At 42.6% G+C, this 24150-nt stretch overlaps 1 protein-coding gene across 7 annotated transcripts in view; it reads left to right on the top strand.

Annotated features, from left to right (window-relative positions):
• The window catches only part of LOC146035676 (ras-like protein family member 11A-like), a 67652-nt gene that overhangs the window by 32386 nt on the left and 11116 nt on the right, over nucleotides 1–24150 (top strand). For 3 of the 7 annotated variants that reach the window (XM_083159264.1, XM_083159263.1, XM_083159265.1), the window contains one exon: nucleotides 17207–18733. In XM_083159264.1, coding sequence (XP_083015390.1) covers nucleotides 17207–17674 — 468 coding nt within the window. In that variant the 3' untranslated portion in view covers nucleotides 17675–18733. Of the gene's footprint in view, nucleotides 1–17206; nucleotides 18734–19580; nucleotides 21660–24150 lie in introns of those variants that run through there. The other 4 variants (XR_014460693.1, XR_014460690.1, XR_014460691.1 and 1 more) reach the window with 4 other exon arrangements.

Genomic DNA, 24150 nt, shown 5'->3' with positions numbered 1-24150 from the left:
TGCCACAACTGAAAGCTCGAACCCCAGATGAGTTCAGGCAGATTCAAGGTATTAATAGTCCATCATCTGCAGATCACAGTAATCAAGATGGGCAGTAAGGAATCAGAGCAGGAAGCAGCCTTCAAGTACTTTGGGCTCTGGTCATGAAGGGCTTTAAAAGCCATTGAGCCAAATTTAAAAACGATTTGCCATCTTACAGGCAGCCAGTGAAGGGGGTAGAGAAATGGGTGTTATACGGCTGGAGCAGGGCTGGTTGGTTAATAGACTGGCAGCTGCATTTTGTACCATCTGTAAGCGGTGCAATTCTTTTGCTGTCAGACCAAGGTAGAGGGCATTGCAGTAGTCTAGGTGTGATGATACAAATGCATGTAAGATTGTAGGCAGATCTTCTGGGAGAATTAAGTGCTTGATTCCGGCTATGTTCCTCAGATGAAAGAATGAGGATTTGATTGTGGCTGCTATTCGATGTTTAAGGGTCAAGCCACTATCCAGAACAATGCTAAGATTATGCACGTGTTAAGTGTGTTGTAGTATGAACCTCTGAGTGTATGGATAGAGCACACCTGCCAACTCTCTTGGAATGTCAGGGAGACTCTGTGAAATAGCAAGATCTCTAATTGTATCTTACCCATTTTATTTAGGTGTTATTTACACTAAATCAATAGATTGATGGGTACAAGAGGTCAACAAGATCAAAAGGTCGACAGTACAAAAGATCAACAGGTACAGTAGGTCTTCAGGTTTAAAAGGTGTCAGGACATATGTCTTCTCCAATTTGCCAGATGATCAAGAAAAAAAAAAAGTGGTGCCTAGTTAAACGCACATTGGTTCTGTAAGGGTTGGCTGCTATCTCTATTTTCCTTTATGTTTTATTTTGTTTATTTTGTACCGTTTACAGCTGGTACAAAATGCAGGTGCCAGGCTGTTAACTAGCCACCCCAGCCACATAACACACATTTTCACCTCCCTCCACTGACTGCCTGTAAAATGGCTTTATGGTTGTCTTACTGACTTCTCCTCATCATGACCAAGACCCAAGGAACCTGAAGCAGCTTCTGATTCCATACTGTCCCACCCAATTACTGCGATCTGTAGATGAAGGACTTTTAGCAGTACCTACAATATACCATAATTCATGTGGTGGTTGGGCTTTTAGCCATGCGGCTCCAACTATATGGAACTTGCTTTTCCGCATAGTTCAAGAGCCTCCCGTTGTAGAATCCTGCAAAAGCCTTCTCTGTTCACTCTATACCAGTGGTTCCCAAACTGTGTGCTGTGGGACAGTTGCAGGGATGCACTGGGTTTGGTGGTCCAGGACCAAGTCAAATTATTTATGGTTAATGTAATTGGCAAAAACAGTGCTGGTAACTGCCAGCGATATAACACGTGGACAAACAGAAGCAAATATTGTCCCTCGTCACATAATTAAACCGAATATGATATATAAAAGCAAATTTATTTAACTTACTATTTTTTTCGGCATTTCTGAATAAAAACTTTAGGACTAGGTGAATGGTGAAAAGAATTCTTATACTCTAGGGCAGGGGTGGCCAAACCGGTCCTCGAGATCTACCAACGGTCCACGTTTTCCAGGTTACCTAGCTGGTGCACAGCTGTAGTCATCACTAACTGTCACATTTACAAACCTGCTGCATCATTCCTACTATAGATCCACAGGTTGCCTGGAAAACATGCACCGTTGGTAGATCTTGAGGACAGGTTTGGCCACCCCTGCTCTAGGGTGATGTGATAAAAAATAAGTTTGGTAACCACTGCCCTATACCCAGGGCCGGTGCTAGGGTGTTGGGCACCCTCCTGCAAACTATAAATGTGCGCCCTCCCTCATATACTTTATAATAGAGACATGCTTGAGGTATGCACAATAAAAAGGGGGTATGTTCTCACAATGAGTGTCTTTTCAAATTACAGCGCACAGTAGCATAATATTATTCATATATTACACTGCGTGTAGTGTTACTTATTTACATTACACCACACACTAGAGTCCCTTATACACATTATGCCACACAATAGTTCCCCTTATATATAATGCCAACAGAAATAGTTCCTTTTACATATAATGCCCAAGTGTAACCCAAGAAGTGCAAGTTACACATAATGTGCACCAGTGGTTGAAGTGGAAATTTGGGGGTATGGAAAAGTGAAAGCTGTTGCTATGTGCGCGCCAAAGGCACGCTCCAGAAAAAGGGGCATGGTCACTTTAAAGGGGGTGTCTTCTTGAGTGTAGTCTGCTATACCATATACCTCTTATACACATTATGCAACACAATAGTAGACCCCATAATACTTGCCCCAAACCTTATGCGACTCACAATGAGCTAAAATTCTAATGGATATAGCCAAAAATCACATTATAACCACCCAGATGGAGCAAAAATTCACGTTAAGGTACACATACATAGATCGATGGTGCATTTTGAACTACATCGCGTCACATCTAGTTAAAAACATATGCGATGTGCTAAAGCAGCGTAGTTTTGAAATAGATGCGATCTAGTTCAAAAAGTACGTGCAGCACACTTTTTGTGCTTTGCGATGTGGGGGACTGCTTATCGCCTCTCAAAACAGGATCGCTCTGTGTATGGGCACCTTTATCCCATAATGAAAGTGCCAAAATTCATGTCATGCCACCCAGATTGAGCCAAAATTCACATCATGCCACCCAGATTGAACCAAAATTCACATCATGCCACCCAGATTGAGCCAAAATTCACATCATGCCACCCGGAATGAGCCAAAGTTCACGTTATGCAACCCGTATTGAGACAAAATTCACTTCATGCTACCCAGATTGAGACAAAATTCACATCATGCCACCCAGATTGAGCCTGTGCCGCTGTCACTGCATGTTGAGGAGGTAGAGCAGTGGTGGACTTTACTTTTAATGCATTTGGGGACAATGAATGAAACAGGTGCCCCCTACAGCTGTAACTCGGCGGGGAGTGGGGAACACCTCTCAGGTCCGGCGCCTACCTGCTTTGCAGGCTTTGCTGAGCGAGTAGCCTTGCCTATACCATCTCCTTGCTCTCTGTATTTTATAACATTTTTCTGTAGTTGCTTCTGTACTCTATTATGTTTGTTCTATGGGTTAAGGCCTTGAGTCCAATTGGAGAAAGAACATTTAACTAATTCATTTTCCATGTATAATTGAATGCAGCAGCCTCTGAAAACCTAATATTTAATAATAAATGAACGTGGGTAAACATTTGGAAGAACTGTTGACTAATAATTGTGCTGAGTTTTTTGTAGATATTATTTTTGATTATCTTTTCTTTTTAATTTGCTGGTATTTATTCTATAACCCTGTTTGGTATCATCATACAGTTACAAAGATATTTACATATGTGTTTATATATGTGACTGTCATATACTAAGCACATGCATTCCTATCTGTAGTTTCTCCAAGGGCCAACAGTACAGAGGGAAGAAAGGTTTATTTTATATACTGACAGAGAAGAGATCTTGCAAATTAGAATGGTCTGACACTGCAGTCAATAACCCTTAATTGGTGAGTTTTCCCTTACGTCATTGCTAGGAGAATGAAAACATTATGTTCTCACGAGTGACTCCAAGAACCGTCCCAGGCTAAAAGGAACAGCTGCTGACAGTCTGGAGCTATCTAGAGTGTTTCCTGTTCAAGTCTAGTGCAGGGAAGGAAATGGACAAATTAGGACAAGATTCGGACTATGTCAGACCCTCAGCCACTCAGATTTCCATGATCTCTTACTAATGTAATTCTTATGTTCAAGGTCACTTCATAGGACAGTAATACGCTTATGTCACTACTGGAGTCTTAGCAATAACACAGGTTGGAGCACTAGAGAGGACCAGAACTGCCACTTAACTTTGACTATATTTAAACAACTCTAATTATGTTGATGTTGCCGCTCTGGTTGTTAGCTGCTATTTCACTGTTTCATTTCAAAATTTATTTATTTTCTTATACTAATCATTTCCATGTTTCTTGCCCCACAGACTTTATAATCACAGTGAACATTTTGTACAGGCAAGCTGACTTATGCATGCTGTGCGTATAGTTGCTGTTTCCAATTAATTTTTTGCTTATATACAAATTTAGACGTTTACACATATAAGTATTTCATTTATACTTGCCTGCATCTGGGACCCCCCCAGGAGATCTTGTAGTAGAGATCCAAAAAGCAAGTACAGGGTGACACAAATTGGTGTCATCAGATCCCTACCCCACCTTTTGTCATGCGCTGGGGCCCATACCAACCCATTTATGAGATTTTTTTTTACAAGCCCTGCCCCCTGTTTATGTCTTTGTTAGGGATGGACAATCAAAGGGGCTAAAATTGATCTTTTGAATTGATTTTGGATCATCACTTGCCTAGAATTGTTTTCTCTTTCTTTCGTCATATTGATCATTTGCACAGAAGAGACCCTCTTCATTCTCCAAACATGAAAACGTCACATCATGCACACATACCTCATGTATTTTTACTTCAATTTCTGTTTGTGTGTATCAATATGAAATTGTCAATAGGGATAATATAACACATTGCCTGTATAGATTGCACATTGGAGCAAGATCAAGCCATGATCAATATTTGATGTCCATCCTTAGTCTGTTTTGCTTACATCGACACAATCAGATTGCAGTAGTTGCCTCAGGTGGTAAACTATGTCTCTGAGTCATCTGGGAAAGTTCTGTGAATTCTTTATCTTTCCACATGTAGGAAAATTCATTAGGACCTATTGCAATGACTACAGCTTATGAATTTACAATTGGAACCTTCCACTGTCTCTTTTGGGAGTATCGTCCCCTTGACCTAGTGGATAGCATTGTTGCATCACACGACCATGGTTCCATTCTGACTAGAGCAATATTGGTGTGAGATTTGTATATTTATCCCATTTTTGGGTTACTTTTGAGTGGTTTTCTCCAACAATCAAAAAATATACTAGTAAGGTAATGTTATTGTATCAATATATAAGTAATGCCTGATTTGGCAATGAAGGCAGGATCCAGGAACACCAGTAAAGCTAGGCATTCAGGGATGGAGACCTGATGACTGGATGGATTTCGAAGCGGACGTCTTACTGGTAGCTAGGTGCAGGAAAGTGTCTTAATGCTAGACAGCAGCTGGTTAGTAGCCGACTTGCCTCACGGTAGCTACTGACTAGCACTGGATCCCAAGCAGCAACTTGTAGCTTGTAGCTGTAAGAGAGAATCTAACTGGATGCCATCAGCGACTGGATCGCCATCAGTGATGAGCTAGCAGGATAAGCTAATATGCTGTTAGTGGTAATTAGCAGAAACGGCTGGTAACGTAATCACATTGGTATAAGGGGTAGCCAGTAGCCGTTAGCATGGACTCAGGAAGTCTCAATCAGTGCTCAACAGAACAATAACCTACAGCTAGCTACCGAGGGGTTACAGCTGATCTCAGCATCAAACTGGAGCCTCCACAGGTGCTCAATCAGGGAAAGAATGAATGGCAGCATAGATGCAGTCTGAATAGGCCACAGGTTCTCAAACTCAGTCCGCAGGACCACACACAGTGCATGTTTTCCATGTCTCCTCACAGAATCAAGTAAAATAAGTAGCTCCACCTGTGGATCTTTTAAAATGTGTCAATAAGTGCATCTGTGCACCTGCCGGGTGACCTGGAAAACGTGAACTGTGTGGGGTCGTGAGGACCAAATTTGAGAACCAATGGAATAGACCAAGTTTGGGAATGCGCTGAGAACACAAGGTTACACGTGAAGATGGTTATCAGAGGATAAATAAGCAAGCACGATTGTATACAATGTATAAGAGCTAAAATCTGATTGGCCTTTAGAAGGTTTGATACATCCCCTTCTCTTTGTTAAAAATATCATACATCTAATTCTTTATCTTGCACAGTGGTCTGAGGGCCCAATTCCTTCCTAGGTCTCACGTTCCAAGCTGTGCTACTGTAGAAATGTATTCCCTGACAATATTATCCTCACTATGTATTGCTCTAGTGGTGATGCTTCTATGGCTGATCACACTGGTGGTCAAATTGTAGTTTTTTTTTTTTTTTTTTTTTATAACATCTGAAAATTGTGCCATCCGGATTTCCTGAATGTGCATACAGCAAATTCTTTTGGCATGCTTCTTACTGCCATATTATCAAAACCTCTTCTGACCTTTTGTTTTCTCATTGTGAAGCTCATACACCATCTGGTGCTATTTATATTAGACAGTGGACGACATCAATATTTATTTATAATTGAAGCCACTTGGACCATGTCTCTTGTACAAAAAAAAAGCACACAATGTTACATACTCTCCAAAACTAAAACATTCTAAACATAATGAACAGAAAGGGGAATACATTGTGCATGTACACTGGCTGGAACTATGACAATGTATGAGAATTGGAACAATCATGTGAGGGGTTATGTACATTTATGAAAGTTTTGTCTTTATAGATTATTTTGAACACGTCACACAGATAAATTACACTCATTTGGAAAATTGTCTTTGCTAGGTAAAGAAAGATTGATATATAAATTAAGTACAATAGGCCTTGCTCATGCATGTCTACCCCGCGGGTGGCATCTGATTGTTAGGGTAGTCCCCCGCAGCTTTGAATGAGTAAGTGGCTCTCCTGTATCATGCTGAAGCGGGCAGGAATGTATTAATCACCGGCAATCATGGGAGTTGGGAGAAGTGGGAAGGGTTAAATAACTGGATTGTACCATTTACCTCTGCCGCTCACAGTGGACCCATTAATCACGGGAGTTTCCCTGATATTTGGGGGTGGGGCGTAATGAAACCACCATTTGGCTCCACTCTCTCTAAGGTGTCCTGCAGTGTCTCATCTCTGGGCTTCTTTTGGAAATGAGACCCATAAAGTAGGTACGTATGGCCTTGCTTATCCTTTGATTTAACACAAGAGCATATCACTTATTTATTACATGTAGATTAGATACATGTTAGGTGTGTCATTATAGCAACATACAGCAGACAAAGTTCATCATCATATCACTGATGTTCATGAAATGTGGTTTTATATTAAAAAAAGCTGTGAAATTAACAAGAAAACCCTTAATAAAAAAAAAAAAAAAACAGGCTGCAACAGAATGGGCTAATGATTCTGTAACAAGGGAACCTGCAGCATGTATGCATTTTGGGTGTGATATAACACATGGACAGTCGAGATTCCGACAGTCATTAGCCCGACGTCAGAATCCCGACTGCCGGGACTCAGACAGCAGGGCAAGCGCAACGAAGCCCCTTGCAGGCTCGCTGCTCTCGCTACCTATTCTATTCTCCCTCTATGGGGGTCGTGTACCTCCAAGAGGGAGAATAGTCCCTGTCCATCGAGATCCCAACTGTTGTGGTTTTAACAGTCGGGATTCAGACGTCGGCGTAATGACTATCGGAATCACGACTGTCAAAGTCAGTCATCCGTCACCCATGCATATCCTGCACCACGCTCCTTGCTGAACCCATGCTTAAACGCTAGAACGAGCAACCACTTTACTTGCTACTATTTATGGGCTCTTTCATTTCTGGGATGCTGGGGCATATACCCTGATTCCAGTAAATCTGGGACACATAGCAGCCCTACCCTAATTCTGACCCTATCACCCTAACAACTGTAAATTCAGACACTAACACCAAACCTACCCTAACACTTATCTTAACTCAAACTGCTAAACCAACCCTAATACGTTACCCAAACCCTAAATGACACACTATATAATTGACTTGAGGATTCAGCCAAACTAAGCTTTACTCTGATTTATATTATTATAATGACACAAAATACATTAAAATTATTGTAACAAAATATGTATGAGAGAAATGGCAGATGGCACACCTAATAAATAGATGATTCTGCAAAGTTGAAGTGCACCAAAGCTGAAGAGGTGCATTGTGCAAAACCTTAAATGTCAGATCAATTCAGCATAATTCCACCGTAGAACAACGCTTACATTGTTCCACTAAAATACTGCTCAGTTTAGTCTCAATTATCTCACAAGTTAAATACATTTTTTTATCTTTTTATATTTTTTTATATTTTGCATTGCAGAAAACTTTTGCAGTTTCGACGTTCAGCATACATTACAATTGAAATTATACTGTTATTAAAGACGCAAATCTGGATATTTTAATAGCTCCGTTTTCTCTAACCTGGTATTGCTGTACTGATCATATACTCAGGCCGTGCTATCATTTTTCCTAACTACATGAAAGGTACATTTTAAAACAAGCTGCTTCTGCTGTAATTAGTTCTTTGCATAAATGTGAAAATGGTCTGGAATATTGAAGAACTTAATATTGAGATTTAGTAGAACATAAATATGTCCTATTTTAAAGATTAATTTATTTTTGATTTATGGACTCTAGCAAATATAAGTACTGTATATATTTAGTTTTGTGCAGAGAATGGACTGCACAGATGGCAGAGCGGTAAGTATTGCTGCTTCACTACGCTTAGATCGTTGTGTAGTACAGTTCATACCAACATTCTGGTTAATTGGTTTCTGGCAAAAATTAACCATAGTGTGTACATATGATAGGGAATATAGATTGCAAACTGGACTGGGGAAGGGACTGATGTGAATTAACAAATAATCTCTGTCAAATGTTGGGTCATATGTGTGCACTAAGTAAATAACTTAACAACGATTAACTAGAAAATAAAATTTAAACTTTTGCCTGTGACATAACTGCAGCGGTAGCCCCAAACATAATAGTTACATCATGCATTGATTCACACAAAGTAGAGACATGTTCCAGTCAGGAACACAATAGAGTGTGAAAGGTGTTATTCAGTCATCACACAGTGGCGTAACCAGTACTATTTTTCTATCTTATGGAAAGTAGATTTTCAGTTCCTGATGATGTCATATTTAATTAGAGGTTCAGGAACTGAGTTCCTGCTGGTTCCTTCTGAAAAATAGCACTGGGCCGCGGTGGCTTGGGGGAGCCGTCGCCAACAGGGTCTGCAGGGAGCGCCAAGCTGCTGCTGTCGGATGCCGTTGTGCCTGTCACTGTGACTGTCTGCCTAACAGGCAGCGGTGCTGACAGCAGGAAGCCTCTCACTCACTCAGACCTGCATAGTTGAGGAGGTGAGGTCCATCCTGTCTCTCCCTCCCTTCCTCCCAGCAGCAGCACAGGCACACTTGCCTACCTGACCCTCTCCATGAGGGAGACAATGGGGCAGATGTATTAACCAGCGTTAAGTGCAAAAATGCACTTAACGCTGGTTAACTGGGGGGGATTACGTCTGTCCTAATGTATTACTAGCGCACCTAACGTGCGCTAGTGACAGCCCGCCGAGTTACGCTCGGCGGGGCTGTCCCTGCAATCCCCCCCAGGGATTAACGGCCGGGGTGATGTATTAACAGCCTTCAAGGCGTTAATTCACCCCGGCCGCTTCGCCAGCTCAGGGCTAGCGTTGTCCTATCCCCCACTATGGGGACAACGCTAGCCCTGCGTCTGGCTTGGGCTTCGCTGGAGATCTCGCGGTTTTTGCGAGATCTCGCGCATGCCCAGTGCGGCCGGCCGGGGGACAGGAGATAGCGCATCAGTATTAACTGATGCGCTATCTCCAGAAAGGGACATCGCCGAAGGGGGGAGTTAACGCTCCCCCGCTTCAGCAGACAAGATGTTAATACATCTTGTCGATGTCCCTTCCTGCTTCGTCTCGCTATTGATGCGAAGCAGGAAGTATCATAGCGGCGCGATAAGCGCTGCTATGATACATCTGCCCCAATGCTCTGTTCCTGGACTTCCCTGGTAATATATGATTGCCATCACCTGTGGTGAGCTAGGTAATTGATAAAAAAAGGTGTCACCACAGGTGATGGCAATCAGACATTACCAGGGAAGTCCAGCAACAGAGCATTTTCTCCCTCATGGAGAGGGCCAGGTAGGCAAGAATGAGCACAGGCAGGATCTACTAGGAGGGGTTTCTGTGCACACACAGCCTCCGTCCATCCGCACAGGCTGGTAAAGCATCCTCCATCTCCCTGATTTCTGTTCATCGTATCTTCCCCTGAACTCTGCAATCCGGTAACTGAGCCCTCCCCTTCTACAGGCTGCAGCACAGGAGCCAGAGAACACAAAAATAAGGTTAACCCTTTCAAACCCTGGTTTCTAAAGTTGGAGGCAGTCAGTGTCTGTGTCATCACGTGTCAGCATATTTGTGTCATGTCTCCAGATGTCAGCATCTGTCAGCATCAGTGTCTCTATTTGCAGTCCGTGTGATAGCATATCCCTCTGTGTAGGCATCTGTCAGTGCCCATGTGTCATTGGCTATCTGTGTCAGCATATTTGTCTGTATCAGCATCCATGCGTCAACTTGTTAGCGTCCATGTGTCAGCACCCATGTTTAAGGCTCTGTCCATTTGTCAGCATCTGTCTGTGTGCCAGGATGTCAGTGTCTGCGTGTCCATGTGTGAGCATCTGTCAGCATACAGTACTTCCCATCTGTACCGATTTTCATGGGACAGTGATTTTTTTTTTTTTGTGTGACTGTCCCACCCTGTCACTCGATGCTCTACTTGGCAGAGCAGCGGTGAATAGACATAGACATTTTGCGCCTACGCAAAGCATCTATTCATGGGAGACAGAGGGGCTGGGGGCATGCCAGAAGCTCACAGAGCGCTTAGCATGCCTCATAGTGATGAAAATGGGAGGCACTATTCACAATAAGCCATGCCCCCTCTCAGTGAGGTCACACCCTTTTTTCTGGAGGCGGTCTTAATTCTTGCAGTGTAAGGGTCAGTATGGTAGCCTATGGAGTAATGAGCATAATGGTGTTTGACATATAGGAAGGACTTAATGCCGCCTGATTTTAGCGGCAGTGTGAGATGTCCGCCAAACTCGGATGTTTTTTTAAAGGGGAATTAACTTACAAGGCAAAACCATGCATTTTAAGTTAATTCCCCTTCAAAAAAAGTCAGCTTTCAACGGACATCTCGCACTGCCGCTGAACTCGGGCAGCATTAAATTCCACCCATAGGGGGAAATTTACTAAGAATACGAATACGATGGTTTGTATTCATATTCTTAATACAAATAAATACGACTGCGTATGGCTTTTTTAGCCATATGTAAATTCGTATTCCGGAGGGGAGTTTGCAAAGCAGTCAAATACGACTGCTTTGTAATCCCTGATGTCGTATTCATTCATATTGATTCGTATTAGCGGCCGTATATACGGGCGCTAATACAAATTCGTACAGGCAGTCTGCACGGATAAGATCAGCTCCGTGCAGGCTGCAGTGTGTAAAAAAAAAATAGAAAAATAAATAAATAAAAATAACGGCGGTGGGCACCGATCTGATTGAAGTGTAAAAAATAGAATCAAAAACTATTGTCTTATACTGTGGAACTATGAGTTCCAGCAAGCCTCCCCCGCATGCTGGGACTTGAGAACCACAAATCCCAGCATGCGGGGCATTAAAGGGCCCACTGGCACTTGTAGTTCCACAGTAAAAGAAATAGTAAAATAAACACACTGACACCATTGAAAAATAAAACTTTAATACATACATTACACATACATACTGATACTTGCCTTTCTTGAACCTGTAAGTAGGTCCCTGGGTCCGGGGCTCCAGGGCTGCAGGGTCCGGGACTCCAGGGCTGCAGGATCAGAAGAAAGCCATAGGGGTACTTGTGGAAGAAAATTCTACTCACCAAGGTCCTCCGGAGATGATCACGTCCTCTTCTTTCCGACGTAGTCCAGGTCTTCTTGAAAAAAAAAAAAAAAACTGCGTATGACCCGGACGGTACCCTCTCACTAACTAGCCGGAGAGACGCTGAAGTTTCATCTTCAGCGCCTCTTCTCCAAATTATTCTATTGGCCGCCTAGCGCCCAATCAGACTTCAGCCTGGCCCGGTAAGTCCTGGAGGGGGGGGGGCTTTATTGGAGGGGTCCCCACTTCCCCAGGACACCTGGCCTGGCTGACTGGTCGGTAGGGTTAATGCTTTGGCCGGGGGGACTTGTATAAAAAGTCTCCCCCCCGGCTGTGGCATTACCCAGGCCTGGAGCCTGAAGCGTGGCAAGCAGACGTGGAACACATGTGAAGTAATCCGCATCCCCTCGCGGGGCTCAATGCGGTCGGTGGCTCGCTGCGCTCGCCACACTTTATGAAATCAACTCCACGCCGTTACCATCAGAATGCAGAGACTGGTCTAGTGTCCGACTAACCATGCAGAGAGTAACTTAATAACCAATGTAGATAGCAAATAACATTTTCCTTAGTAATATACAAACAGCATTTTGATAATGTTTTGCTTAAGGTGCCCATACATGGATACATCTTTATGGTGTGTTTGACCATTTGGAACAACCTGCAGTAACTGTCCATGTGTGCGCATGATAATGATGCAATGCACGTACCCTTTGTTCATTGATCTTACTCACTGATCCTTTCAACATGCAGAAAGAGAATGAGCTATCTTGCAGGATTTGGCACACACATTGTTCCGCGTGTATTCATGATGAATGATGTGCCAATGATGGGTTAATGACTTGCAGTAGTTAAACAACCCATCAAAGCAGATGTTTCATGTGTGTGCATAATATCTTATGGCTGTTCTGGATTTGAAGGGATATTGGATGACAGATCGTATCGTTCATACTTACTTACTCATACTCATATCATACTTGGGGACACCTTTCGACAGAGTATTTGACAATGCAGAGAGCTTTGTTTTGCCCTCTATACATTAACCATTACTGTAACTTCTGTACATTACAGACTTTTTTTTTAGTGACCTCTATTGATTGGAGACATTTGTCATTTGCAAATTTCAATAGCAACAATGGATTAGGCACTAGGATTATGCATAGTGCATATATATTCATAAAAACGATAAATGAATAACATGTATTGTCCAGCCAATTATCTTCTCGGAATTATGTGACTTTTTAAACAATGATCAATACTTTTAGTCTCAGGTGGCAAAGTTGGGTGGTGAGAGGGATGCTGTTTAACATTTTGTAGCATGCTTAGTTCAAGGCCCTGGGTGTCAATTTAGAATGAATCCTTCCCTATAGGTAAGGGTTGAATTCAATCCGGGATTCCGACTGTCGGAATGTTCGACAGCCGGAATCCCGGCCATTTTTGCCTAGCTCTACAGTTTCTTGACGTGCTGTTTACATTGTTTCACATGTGGAGTGTCAAAAAGGGGGCATGCCGGTGTGGATTGTCGACAAATAGGTGTGAATTTGACAATCCACAGCTGTTTCCGACTGTTTTATCAAAATCCGCCTTCAATGTTGTCAGAAACGGCTGCATTGAACAGGCAGCGGGCGTTAGACGTTATAGATCCCCCTACCTGCACAACCACACACTTGGCATATGCTATATCAGCTGGAGTAGGCAGCTCCTGACTTTAGATACCATACTGGGGCTTGGGACATAGGATCACCAGAAAAGCCCTAATAAGAAAAAATACTCCTGGCCATGATGAACCTCATGATGGCTGTCATTGCGCACCTCCATTCTATAACTGTAAGTACAGGTTGAGTATCCCTTATCCGAAATGCTCGGGACCATGAGCATTTTGGATAAGGGATTTTTATGGTTTTGGAATATTGTTTTTTTTAAACATACTTTCCTGGTCCCCTGGGGGTGCCCTGATGGTCCCCCGGCATCCACGATATCCCCCGGGGGCCACGCCAGCCTTCAGGATCCTCTTCATCGGTCCCAGGGGTGCATTGCGCAAATTTGCAGGTGCACACTCGCGCAATGCATCCCTGGGACCGGAGATGCAGCTGAAGAGGATCCTGAAGCCCGACATGGTAAGTATGAAAAAAGGGGGGGGGGGACACAAAACAATCTGAAAACCCACGGATTTTGTTTTTTGGATATACTCAACCTGTATTGTATAACCTGGATATTGAAATCATTAAATCTACATCCAATCTACCAGCTTTGTTGCTTGTGTGAGACACATACCATTATAAACTTTTGTGTGTTCTGGTAGTTTACGGCTCATTCTGTTCTGGATTCTTGCCACTTTAGTAATAGTTTACTCAGTTATTACCCAGGATTGGTGCATTATATAACTGTTGTATAGCTATTTTAATCCACAAGAGTTGCTGCTTCCAGGAAATGATTTAGCGAACAAACTTTGTGAGTCATAACAACCATGCTCATGTATCCCAGTTTGATTTATGCCTTTTAAAACCTTGTGTTGTGGCCTTTCCTGCTGAATCAGAGGTTTAACATTTAATCCCAAATCCAAACAGAGAGTTTAACATATTCCCATGGTTTATTCCTGATACAGACAAGTAATAGCTGCTGAAAACGTAAGGAAATCTCATGTATGCTAATTACAACACATTATCTAAATAGGAGAGAACACAGCTGGAGGGAAATGTGAATGCTGGCCATACAGCTGTTGTATTGTATTGTATTGCTGTTGTTGTCAGCATGTTTCATTACACGACTAGCCACACACAGGCGAGTTCTGCCACTGGGTGCTAGGACTAAACTCCAATATACTCATATAGAAATGAATCCTAATGGACAAGATCTTGATCTCCGGACCCAGGCACTTCAGCATTTCACTCTCTCTAGACTGTGGTGTGTTATACGGCCTACACACATGCCGATATTAAGGCATTTTCTAAGCGATTTTGCTTAGTTTGGCAAAGTCGCTTAGAAAATGCCCTCACATCGGTGTATGTGTGGGGGCTATATCGACAGCAATGCGCATCCCCGTGCGTCTTTGTCGCTGGCCGAGATTGATTAACAGTGTCCATCAATAACGGCATCGGCAGGGTTCTCCCACCGGAGAACACTGGCGCTGTCTGCTCGCTTAGCACACAGAGCTGACAGCTCGCTCTGTGTGTGGGCTGTCAGCTCTGTGTGCTGAGCAGAATGGCCCGATGTAGCACAGCTAGGTCGCCCTACACACATCGGCATGTGTGTAGGGCCCATTAGTAATGGCAGATTTAAAGATGAAGGAATAATATATTATTATTATTACCCATTTATATCTAGTGGTAGAAAAAGCAGTAGCTTTGACATTTACTGCATAATGGATTTGCTCCACAGATATTTTTCTAGGTCTCCTGAAAGTGGAAAGAAATGTTGGGCAAAAGATCCAGACTCACTGGCATAAAACTAAAGTACTTTGCAGGGTGCATCAGGTGAGCTGCGTAATTGACCTCAATTGCATTTAGGAATAGGGAAGGGATGTGTTTAGAGACATGAGTATCTTCAAAAGAATGACAGTACAGAAATTAGAAACAGTCAATAGATTTTCTATAAATTATACAATACAAGGGGTAGATACTGTATATTATTAAATATGGAGATACAGCTATTTTGTTACAGTCACAGAATATTTACAATATATCGTAATCTCCAGGAAAATGTACATGACAAAAACTTAAATTAAGTAAAAACCACAACATACTGTACTGTACATGACTATTCAGTTTTCGTTCACCCTATATTGGTGTATTTAACTCCAGTCTTTAAGGGGGTATTCAATCACCGGCGACCATCTCCTGAAAATGGAGATGGCCGCCGGGCCCTATTCAATGCTGTCTTCCCCGACAGCATTGAACAGGGCAGCTCGGCAGAACGAGCCCGACTTCACAAGCAGTCGGGCTCGTTCTGCCGAGAACAGCCGGGAAGTGACGAGCTTCCGGCTGCAGCTCGCCTCTTCCCGGCCGCAACTCGCAGCCACGCCCCCTTCTCATCCCACTGCAGCAGGACATTGAATCCCGCCTGCGTGTTCTAAGTCGAGCAGACGGAGCAAGCTCAACAGGCTCAACAGCCATGATTTGTGGTGAATCACATCAACGGAACCACCCCTACCAACACATACACACAATTTACAATGCCAGTGATTTTGCCATTGTACAGTGGTCCCTGTAGTCATATCCAGTAGATACTGTATGCATGCCTGAGCTGGTATAGAGGAAGTTGGTATATACACTGTTACTGTTACTAGACATTTTTATTAACTGTTTTGTAAACATTTGTAAAAAAAATGTATATAAAGATATTGGGGGAGATTGTCTAAACTAAAAATGCGGTAAAAACACTGTTACCTGGGTTTTTACCACATTTTGGGATGCTCTAAGCATCCCCTGCTGGGTTACTGCCACAGGGATTTTTCTGGCGATGCCCCATAGAAGCCTTTGGGCTTTTAACGCGACCCCTCGCCAACCCGCTGCCCGGATCTGTGACCTCCTCCTCTCTGCACTGTACATTATCTTCCGGGTGCAGGGAGGAGGAGAGCCAGCCCCCCCTGCAGCAGCAGCTCCAGGCTGGGTAAGAGAGGGAGGGGGGAGCCGCCGGGACCCGCCGCTCATCGCCGGGTCAACGCAAAAGACAGCTCTTAACGCAAGAGCTGTCTTTTATGATAATTATCGCATATGTTAGATCATATGCGATAATTATGTTTACGGTAGCCGGCGATGGGCGGCGGTAATCTATATCTATTTCTTTTGAAATGTCTTGAATTTCTGCTTCCATATGATTATATTTTTAAGCACATTTCCACTAGTGGTTTCCTTTTTCGATCACCATCAAATGATTTTTCACCCGTTCGCAAATAAAAAACCTTGTAGAGTGACTTTAATTTACGACGGAGATGACCGAATTTGGGGCAGGTGCTGACATCGTGTGGCATCAGCTGCCTACCCCATGCAGGCAATGACACCCATAAAATGCTAGGAATTCTCCTGCGCAGACCCGCACCATCAAAAACAGGGGACAAATTTGTCCCCGAATGATTGGGTCTGAATCAGACCCATTGTCTTTAAATTGGTAGATGCGTGATATTCAGATCTGATTAAATCAACAATTAAGATGTAATTTTGCTGACTGTGTAATAGCAAACAGGTGACCCAAACCAAACAGACCCCATGCTGTGTACAATTTATAATTAAAAGTGGTGTAAGATTGGGGTAAAGGAACTTATGATCTTATGCAGTAATACAGGGCAGTGGAGGAAAGCATGGGACGATATGGATCATCTGTCCAGAATCATCAAATTTTAATATAAACATGCCACAAATAATATTGGCAGACTTTGACTGTAACTATGGATGCATTTTGGTATTTGGTATATTGTATGGCATGCATGGTGCATTTATAGATAGTTACAACAAGTCTCACATTAATGATATTCATAGATGGGTAAAACATTTTTTGTAGGATTTACTAAACTTTGAATCTATTTTTCTCTTCATCACAGGAAGACACAGACAGCATTTCCTGCCAAGAACAAATCAACCGGTCCATTTATTGGGCAGATGGTTTTGTATTTGTTTTCTCAATCACAGACTACAACAGTTACCGCATGATCCGGCCTCTGTACCAGCATTTAAAAAAAATCCACCCAAACACTAAAATTCCTCTTCTGTTGGTTGGAAATAAAGCTGATCTCTTAAGGGCCCGCCAGGTGTCATCTGATGAAGGTCTCCAGCTTGCCAATGAACTGACTGGCACATATGCAGAAGTATCAGCCCGAGAAAATTATGAAGGGGTGTATGGAGCTTTCTACCAGCTCTGCCAGGAGGTTGGCAAGATGATCTTCAGCTGCAACGGAGAGAAGCGCAGAGGACTTCATCTTGTGCGCCCAAGGTCTCCCAACATGCAAGACTTGAAAAGACGCTTTAAGCAGGTGTTGTCATCCAAAGTGAAGTCTACAACCACCCTTTGACATCTGCTGGAGTTGCAGTGATGACTTGGATCGTACTGAAAAATGTGTTCTTCTACATAAATTATATACATTTATTTGTCAAAGATTTTATTGGCACAAATTGCGCTGGAAACAATTTGCACCATTTTGTTTATTTGCCAAATGTTTTATTATTATTTGTGCTAAAGATTGGAATAGCAAAAACTTAAGTATACCTGCCTCATGACAAAGAAGTGACTTATCAGCTACACATAGTGTAAGTATACCTGCCTCATGACAAAGAAGTGACTTATCAGCTACACATAGTGTAGGTAGCCATTTTGTGAAGTAACATTCAGCTTGTTAGTTCACTAGGAAATAGTGACATTATTTATTAGTAATTTGGGTTCCGCACTGCACTGTGTGACCTATTCATTGCTTTAAACGCCCTTATATGTGAAATATTCAACAAAGAGTACAGCAGGTTGTTGCCTATTTTTGTACTACCTTTTCTATAGGTCTGTAGTCAAATGTACAGTTTCTACTATGTTACATTATTTAGGATTTATTGAGAAATAGAAAGTATAGAAGTTAAACATTAAAAATAATGGCATCAGCAGTAATTAAACTAATTTAGAGTTGAGAGAAAATTCAGCTAAGAAGGAACAATTTGACACTTTAGCGCAGCCATACTCACCAGCACTGGTAAATTGGGAATGGAAACACATGGCATTCTGAGGGGAGGGGCTGGAACATCCATCGCACAAAGGTACATTTTTACATCATAGTGGTACGGTGCAATGAAGAGGACATTTGCACCCTTCAGTTGGATTTTCTCCTAACTATATATTAGGCATAGGCACATTTATAATAGGCGTAGGATCTGGTGCAGTGGGCCCTACACTGTACCACACCCTGCAACCATATTATACTTATCTTGCACCAGAAAGCAGGTCCCTTCTACTCCACAACACCTTTTTCTCTGTGACATCTACAGGACGATGGTGCTGCACAGTGAAGCAAAGATTCTGACACTTTGCCAGGGGATGCGGTCATTTGGTCTACTGCATTATGGTCGACATTCATTAGGTCGAATCCATTAGGTCGACATGCTAAAAGGTCGACATGACTCTAGGTCGACATGGGAAAAGGTCGACATGATTCTAGTTCGAAAGGTCATTAGTTCGACAGGTCATTAGTTCGACAAGGTCATTAGTTCGACATTGTCTATGTCGACATTCACAAGGTCGACATGGAGTTTTTCACTGTTTTTTGAGCCAACATGTGCCGACAGGCGGTATTTCATGCCCTACCATCCACTAGGGCGTGGTGGGAGAATAAAATAGTGTGCCGAGCGTAGCGAGGCACCGTGCCCGACGCATAGCGAGCGGATGCAGTGCACTTTAAACTGTGTCCATGTCGACTGTGTTGACATTCAGGTAAAAAAACAGTGAAAAACCCCATGTCGACCTTGTGAATGTCGACATAGACCATGTCGAACTAATGACCTTTCGGCCTAGAATCATGTCGACCTTTTCCCATGTCGACCTAGAGTCATGTCGACCTTTTAGCATGTCGACCTAATGGATTCGACCTAATGACTTTCGACCATAATGCAATAGACCAAATGATCCCAACCCTTTGCCAGAGCCTTAGCTCTCTTATGCACATCTGCCATCTTTATGAATATCAATAGGATAATGGTGTTGCGGAGGAAGAGGGGACTTGATTGGCAAGCACAAAGTAAATGCAGTGGGGGTGGGCTGCTGCACATGGCCCCCCTCAAGCATAGTACACCAATGATATTATGTAAAGTTGTATTGCTGCATTGGGACTCCTACAAGTAGATCTGTGCCATATTCTTCCATGTATGGATATCTGTTTTATTAAATTGGATATAATACATGTGTCATCATTATCCTCTCTCTCTCTCTCTCTCTCTCTCTAGAATTATGCCACCGTACAAAGCATTGGTTAGACCACATCTAGAATATGGAGTACAATTCTGGGCCCCGCATTATAAAAAGGACATCATAGAATTGGAAAAAGTCCAAAGAAGAGCAACAAAGCTAAAAGGGGGGACATGCTAAACATGTACAAATATATCGGGGGACAATATAAGGAACTGTGAGACACACTTTTTACTGTAAGGAAGGACTCAAGGACACGGGGTCATGAGTTTAGATTAGAGGGAAGAAGATTTCATTCCGTTAGAAGAAAGCATTTTTTTTACAGTCAGGGCAACCAAACTATGGAACTCTCTTCCTGGAGAGGTGGTGTCGGCAGACACAATAAACACATTTAAAATAAGGTTGGACAAACATCTATTGGTTAAAAACATACAGGGGTACAAACAATAATCATAATCTGTCCTTAAACATATTATTATACAGTACATATAACAAGGGAGGAAGCTAATACACCAAGGTTGAACTGGATGGATGTGAGTCTTTATTCATACTATGTAACTTGGAGACTGGTAATGGAAAAAGCGGTTGTATTCAAAACATCACAGGTGTTAACATACCCTTTTCTCAAGGTGTGAGAAAAAGGAGCTAAATTTTTAGTTACGCCACTGGTAACTATATACATAAGTGAGAAGCAGCGCTCCCTAAGTGTAGTATATTATTATCATCCAAATTTTGGGGCGCTGGTAATGTGCATACCGTATAAATTATAAGCAAGTTCTTATATACCGGTAATTATCTTTTGTGGATCATCATGTGCCCAAATAACCAGGATATGCCAGATGATGCCAGGTGTCACAAGGGACCTTCTAGTGCTGTGAGGTATAATCCTCATAGGTGTGGATTATACACGCTCTTTTTTTTAGTTAAATACACTCCGAGACAACACAACAATGTTTTACTGGAGAATAACAGCAGCTACCGGTCATTCAAACTTACTATAAGGACTCTTGCATATCGGACTGAACAGGATAGAAGCACTAGCACAGTATTTCTTTACCCTAAACATATATATATATATATATATATATATATATACATAAAATAACAGATTCAGAGTGCGCTACGAGTAATTACACACAATTAAATAAAAATAAAGGTACTTGTGTAGTTTCATGGCGCCGTGCGTCTGAGTCCCCTTGCAGAGCTTGCCTCACTCGCCCACGCTGCGGGCTCTTCCTATGAACCAGTCATATATGGGCTTTCATTTTAGGGACTATTAATACCCCCATCAACCCATCTGAGAGGTGGAGAATTCTCTGGGCAGTGCCATACCCTACCGTAAATGATTAATCATTTGGCATACCCATTTCAATTGTATCAACATTTATGAATGCTGTTCTCACCATTGCTGTGTTTATGAATTCTGCCTGTTTTGAAGTGGTCTTACTGAATTCAATGCTCTCTGAGCCCCTGATGAAGTCAATTCTTTGACGAAACACGCTGGGCCAGTTACTTTATTGGAAGGACCAAAATTCTGAAGGATCATAAATATAAACATTTGATTGTGTTTTTTACATTGCCCATGGGGCACATTTTTATAAAATTATTTTTTTTATTTAATTGTGTGTAATTACTCATAGCACACTCTGAATCTGTGGTTTTTATCTCTATTACTCTTTCGGGTCCTTTCTAACTGGGGACTCTCAGAGGTGCTGCTACTCACACCTTGTGCGCAGTTTGGGTTATTTTGTGTTTGCTCATATACATATATATATATCTATAGATATATATAGATATATCTATAAATATGTATATATATATACACATACACACACACACTGGCCCTAATTCTGGCTCACTTGCAAAAGCAAATTCTCTCTTTATTGACAATACCATGTGCACTGCAGGGGGGGGGGGCAGATATAACATTTGCAGAGAGAGTCAGATTTGGTTCGGGTTAGTACTTTAACCCCTTCATGACAGAGCCAGTTTGTGCCTTCATGACAGAGCCCTTTTTTTCAAATCTGACATGTCTCACTTAAGTGGGGATAACTTTTTTTTGCTTTTACTTATCCCAGTGATTTTGAGATTGTTTTCTCGTGACACATTGTACTTCAAGTTAGTGGTAAATTTTGGTCGATACAGTCTGTGTTTTTTTTGAAAAATACCAAAATATCGTAAAAAAATGGAAAATTTAGCAATTTGCAAAATGTTAAATTTTCTGCTTGTGAGACAAATAATCATACCACTCAAAATAGTTAATAACTAACATAGACCATATGTCTACTTTATGTTTCCATCATTATTTCAACTTCCTTTTAATTTTTTTGGACACTAGGAGGCTTACAATATGAATAGCAAATTCTCAAATTTTCATGAAAATTTCAAACACTGATTTTTTTAGGGACCAGTTCAGTTCTGATGTGACTTTGAGGGACTTGTATGTGAGACACCCCCATAAATGATGCCATTTCAAAAACTGCACCCCTCACAGTATTCAAAACAGCATTTTGGAAGTTTGTTAACCCTTTAGGTGTTTCACAGGAATTAAAACAAAGTGTAGGTGAAATTTCAAAATTTCTTTTTTTTTGCAGAGTTTCAATTTTAATACATTTTTCTAACGAATACAGTAGATTTTACTAGAGAAATGTGACTAAAAATTGATTCCCCCAATTCTTTTGTTTTCAAAAATATCCTATATGTGGCCCTAGTGTGCACGTTGACCAAACCACAGGCTTCATAATAGAAGGAGCACCTACTTGATTTTGGAGCCTCCTTTTTATGAGATTTTTTTTTAGGCACCATGTAGGTTTCTAGGCACCATAAGTGCTAAAAGTTAGGAACCTCCCCCACAAGTCACCCCATTTTGCAATCTACACCCCTCAGGGAATTCATCTAGGGGTATAGTGTACATTTCAAACCCCCAGGGGTTTCACCAATTGTGGTACAACTGGGCAGTGAAAATGAAAAAAATTAATTTTTCATTTTCACAGCTCAGTTGTATCAAAATTGGTGAAACCTCGGGGGGTTTGAAATGTACTCTATACCCCTAGATGAATTCCCTGAGGGGTGTAGTTTGCAAAATGGGGTCACTTGTGGGGGGGTTCCACTGTATGGGTGTTTCGGGGGTCATTCAACCAGAATCTGTGCTGCAAAATCCAAAAATCACTCCTTCCCTTCTGAGTCCTGCCATGCACCCAACTGGTATTTTTTGGTCACATGTGAGGCATTGCCGTACCCGGGAGAAATTGGGGCACAGATTTTGGGGTGCTTTGTCTCCTTCATTCCTTGTGAAAATGAAAAATTTTGAGCCAGATCTGCATTTTTGTGTAAAAAAATTTAATTTTTTACACAAAAATGCAGTTCTGGCTCAAAATTTTTAATTTTCACAAGGAATGAAGGAGACAAAGCACCCCAAAATCTGTGCCCCAATTTCTCCCGAGTACGGCAATGCCTCACATGTGACCAAAAATTACCAGTTGGGTGCATGGCAGGACTCAGAAGGGAAGGAGTGATTTTTGGTGGTGGAATGAATGGTGGGTGCTATGTCGCATTAGCAAGACCCCCGAAGCACCAATACAGTGGAACCCCCCCACAAGTGACCCCATTTTGGTCACCAGCTTTGGGAGGGGGGCTGGCGCTGCGGCTGGCGGGGGGGTGGGAGGGGTGCTGGCGCTGCGGCAGCCGGGTGGGTGGGAGGGAGGGGGGCTGCCGGGTGGGAGGGGGGGGGGGGCTGGCGATCGTTGGTGATCGGTGCGGTATACACACACACACACACACACACACACACATATATATATATATATATATATATATATATATGTGTGTATATATATATATATATATATATATATATATATATATATATATACAGATAGCGCAGGCCTTATGCTTGCTGGCGAATCGCCAGCAACACGGCGCGCCATCTGACTGAGACGCGCGTGCGTCCCCCACGCACGCGCGTCTCAGTATCCGGGCGGCCGGGCGGCGAGGCGGACACAATACTGTCCGCCTCCCGCTCGAGGGGGGCTGGGGGGACCCGAGGAGGCTGTGGGGGGGTGCGGGCGCCCGGTGTGGGCACCGGGCGCCCGGTGTGGGCACCGTCGACACACAGATGGCGCGGGAGCAGGGAATGGCGATGGCGACGCCATCGCCATCCCCTGCAAAGATGAGCCCGGCCCCATCTGTATATATACATATATATATACACACACACATATATATATATATATATATATATAATGTGTGTGTATGTGTATATATATATATATATATATATATATATATATATATATATATATATATACACATTTGCAATATTTATCTTTTCATTTATTTTAACTTTTCTAGCAGCATGATCATGCTGCTGCTGCTGCTGCTGCTGCGGGAGGGAGGGAGGGAGGGAGGGAGGGAGGGGGGAGGAGGGCAGCGCTGCGTGCGCACCGGGGGAGCCGGGGGACCTGACGGAGCTGCCGGGTGAGTGCCCGGCGGGTGGGAGGGGGGGCTGCACATCGGTGGTGATCGGTGCTGCACCGATCACCACCGTTTTCTGTGTTACCGAGCGGCTTAGCCGCCGGTAACACAGGAAACGCTGTGATTGACTGTTCA

Source organism: Crinia signifera, chromosome 9 (assembly GCF_055691185.1).
Source record: "Crinia signifera chromosome 9, ASM5569118v1, whole genome shotgun sequence".
NCBI classification, from domain to species: Eukaryota; Metazoa; Chordata; class Amphibia; order Anura; family Myobatrachidae; genus Crinia; species Crinia signifera.
This window is presented reverse-complemented; position numbering and strand designations above follow the sequence as displayed.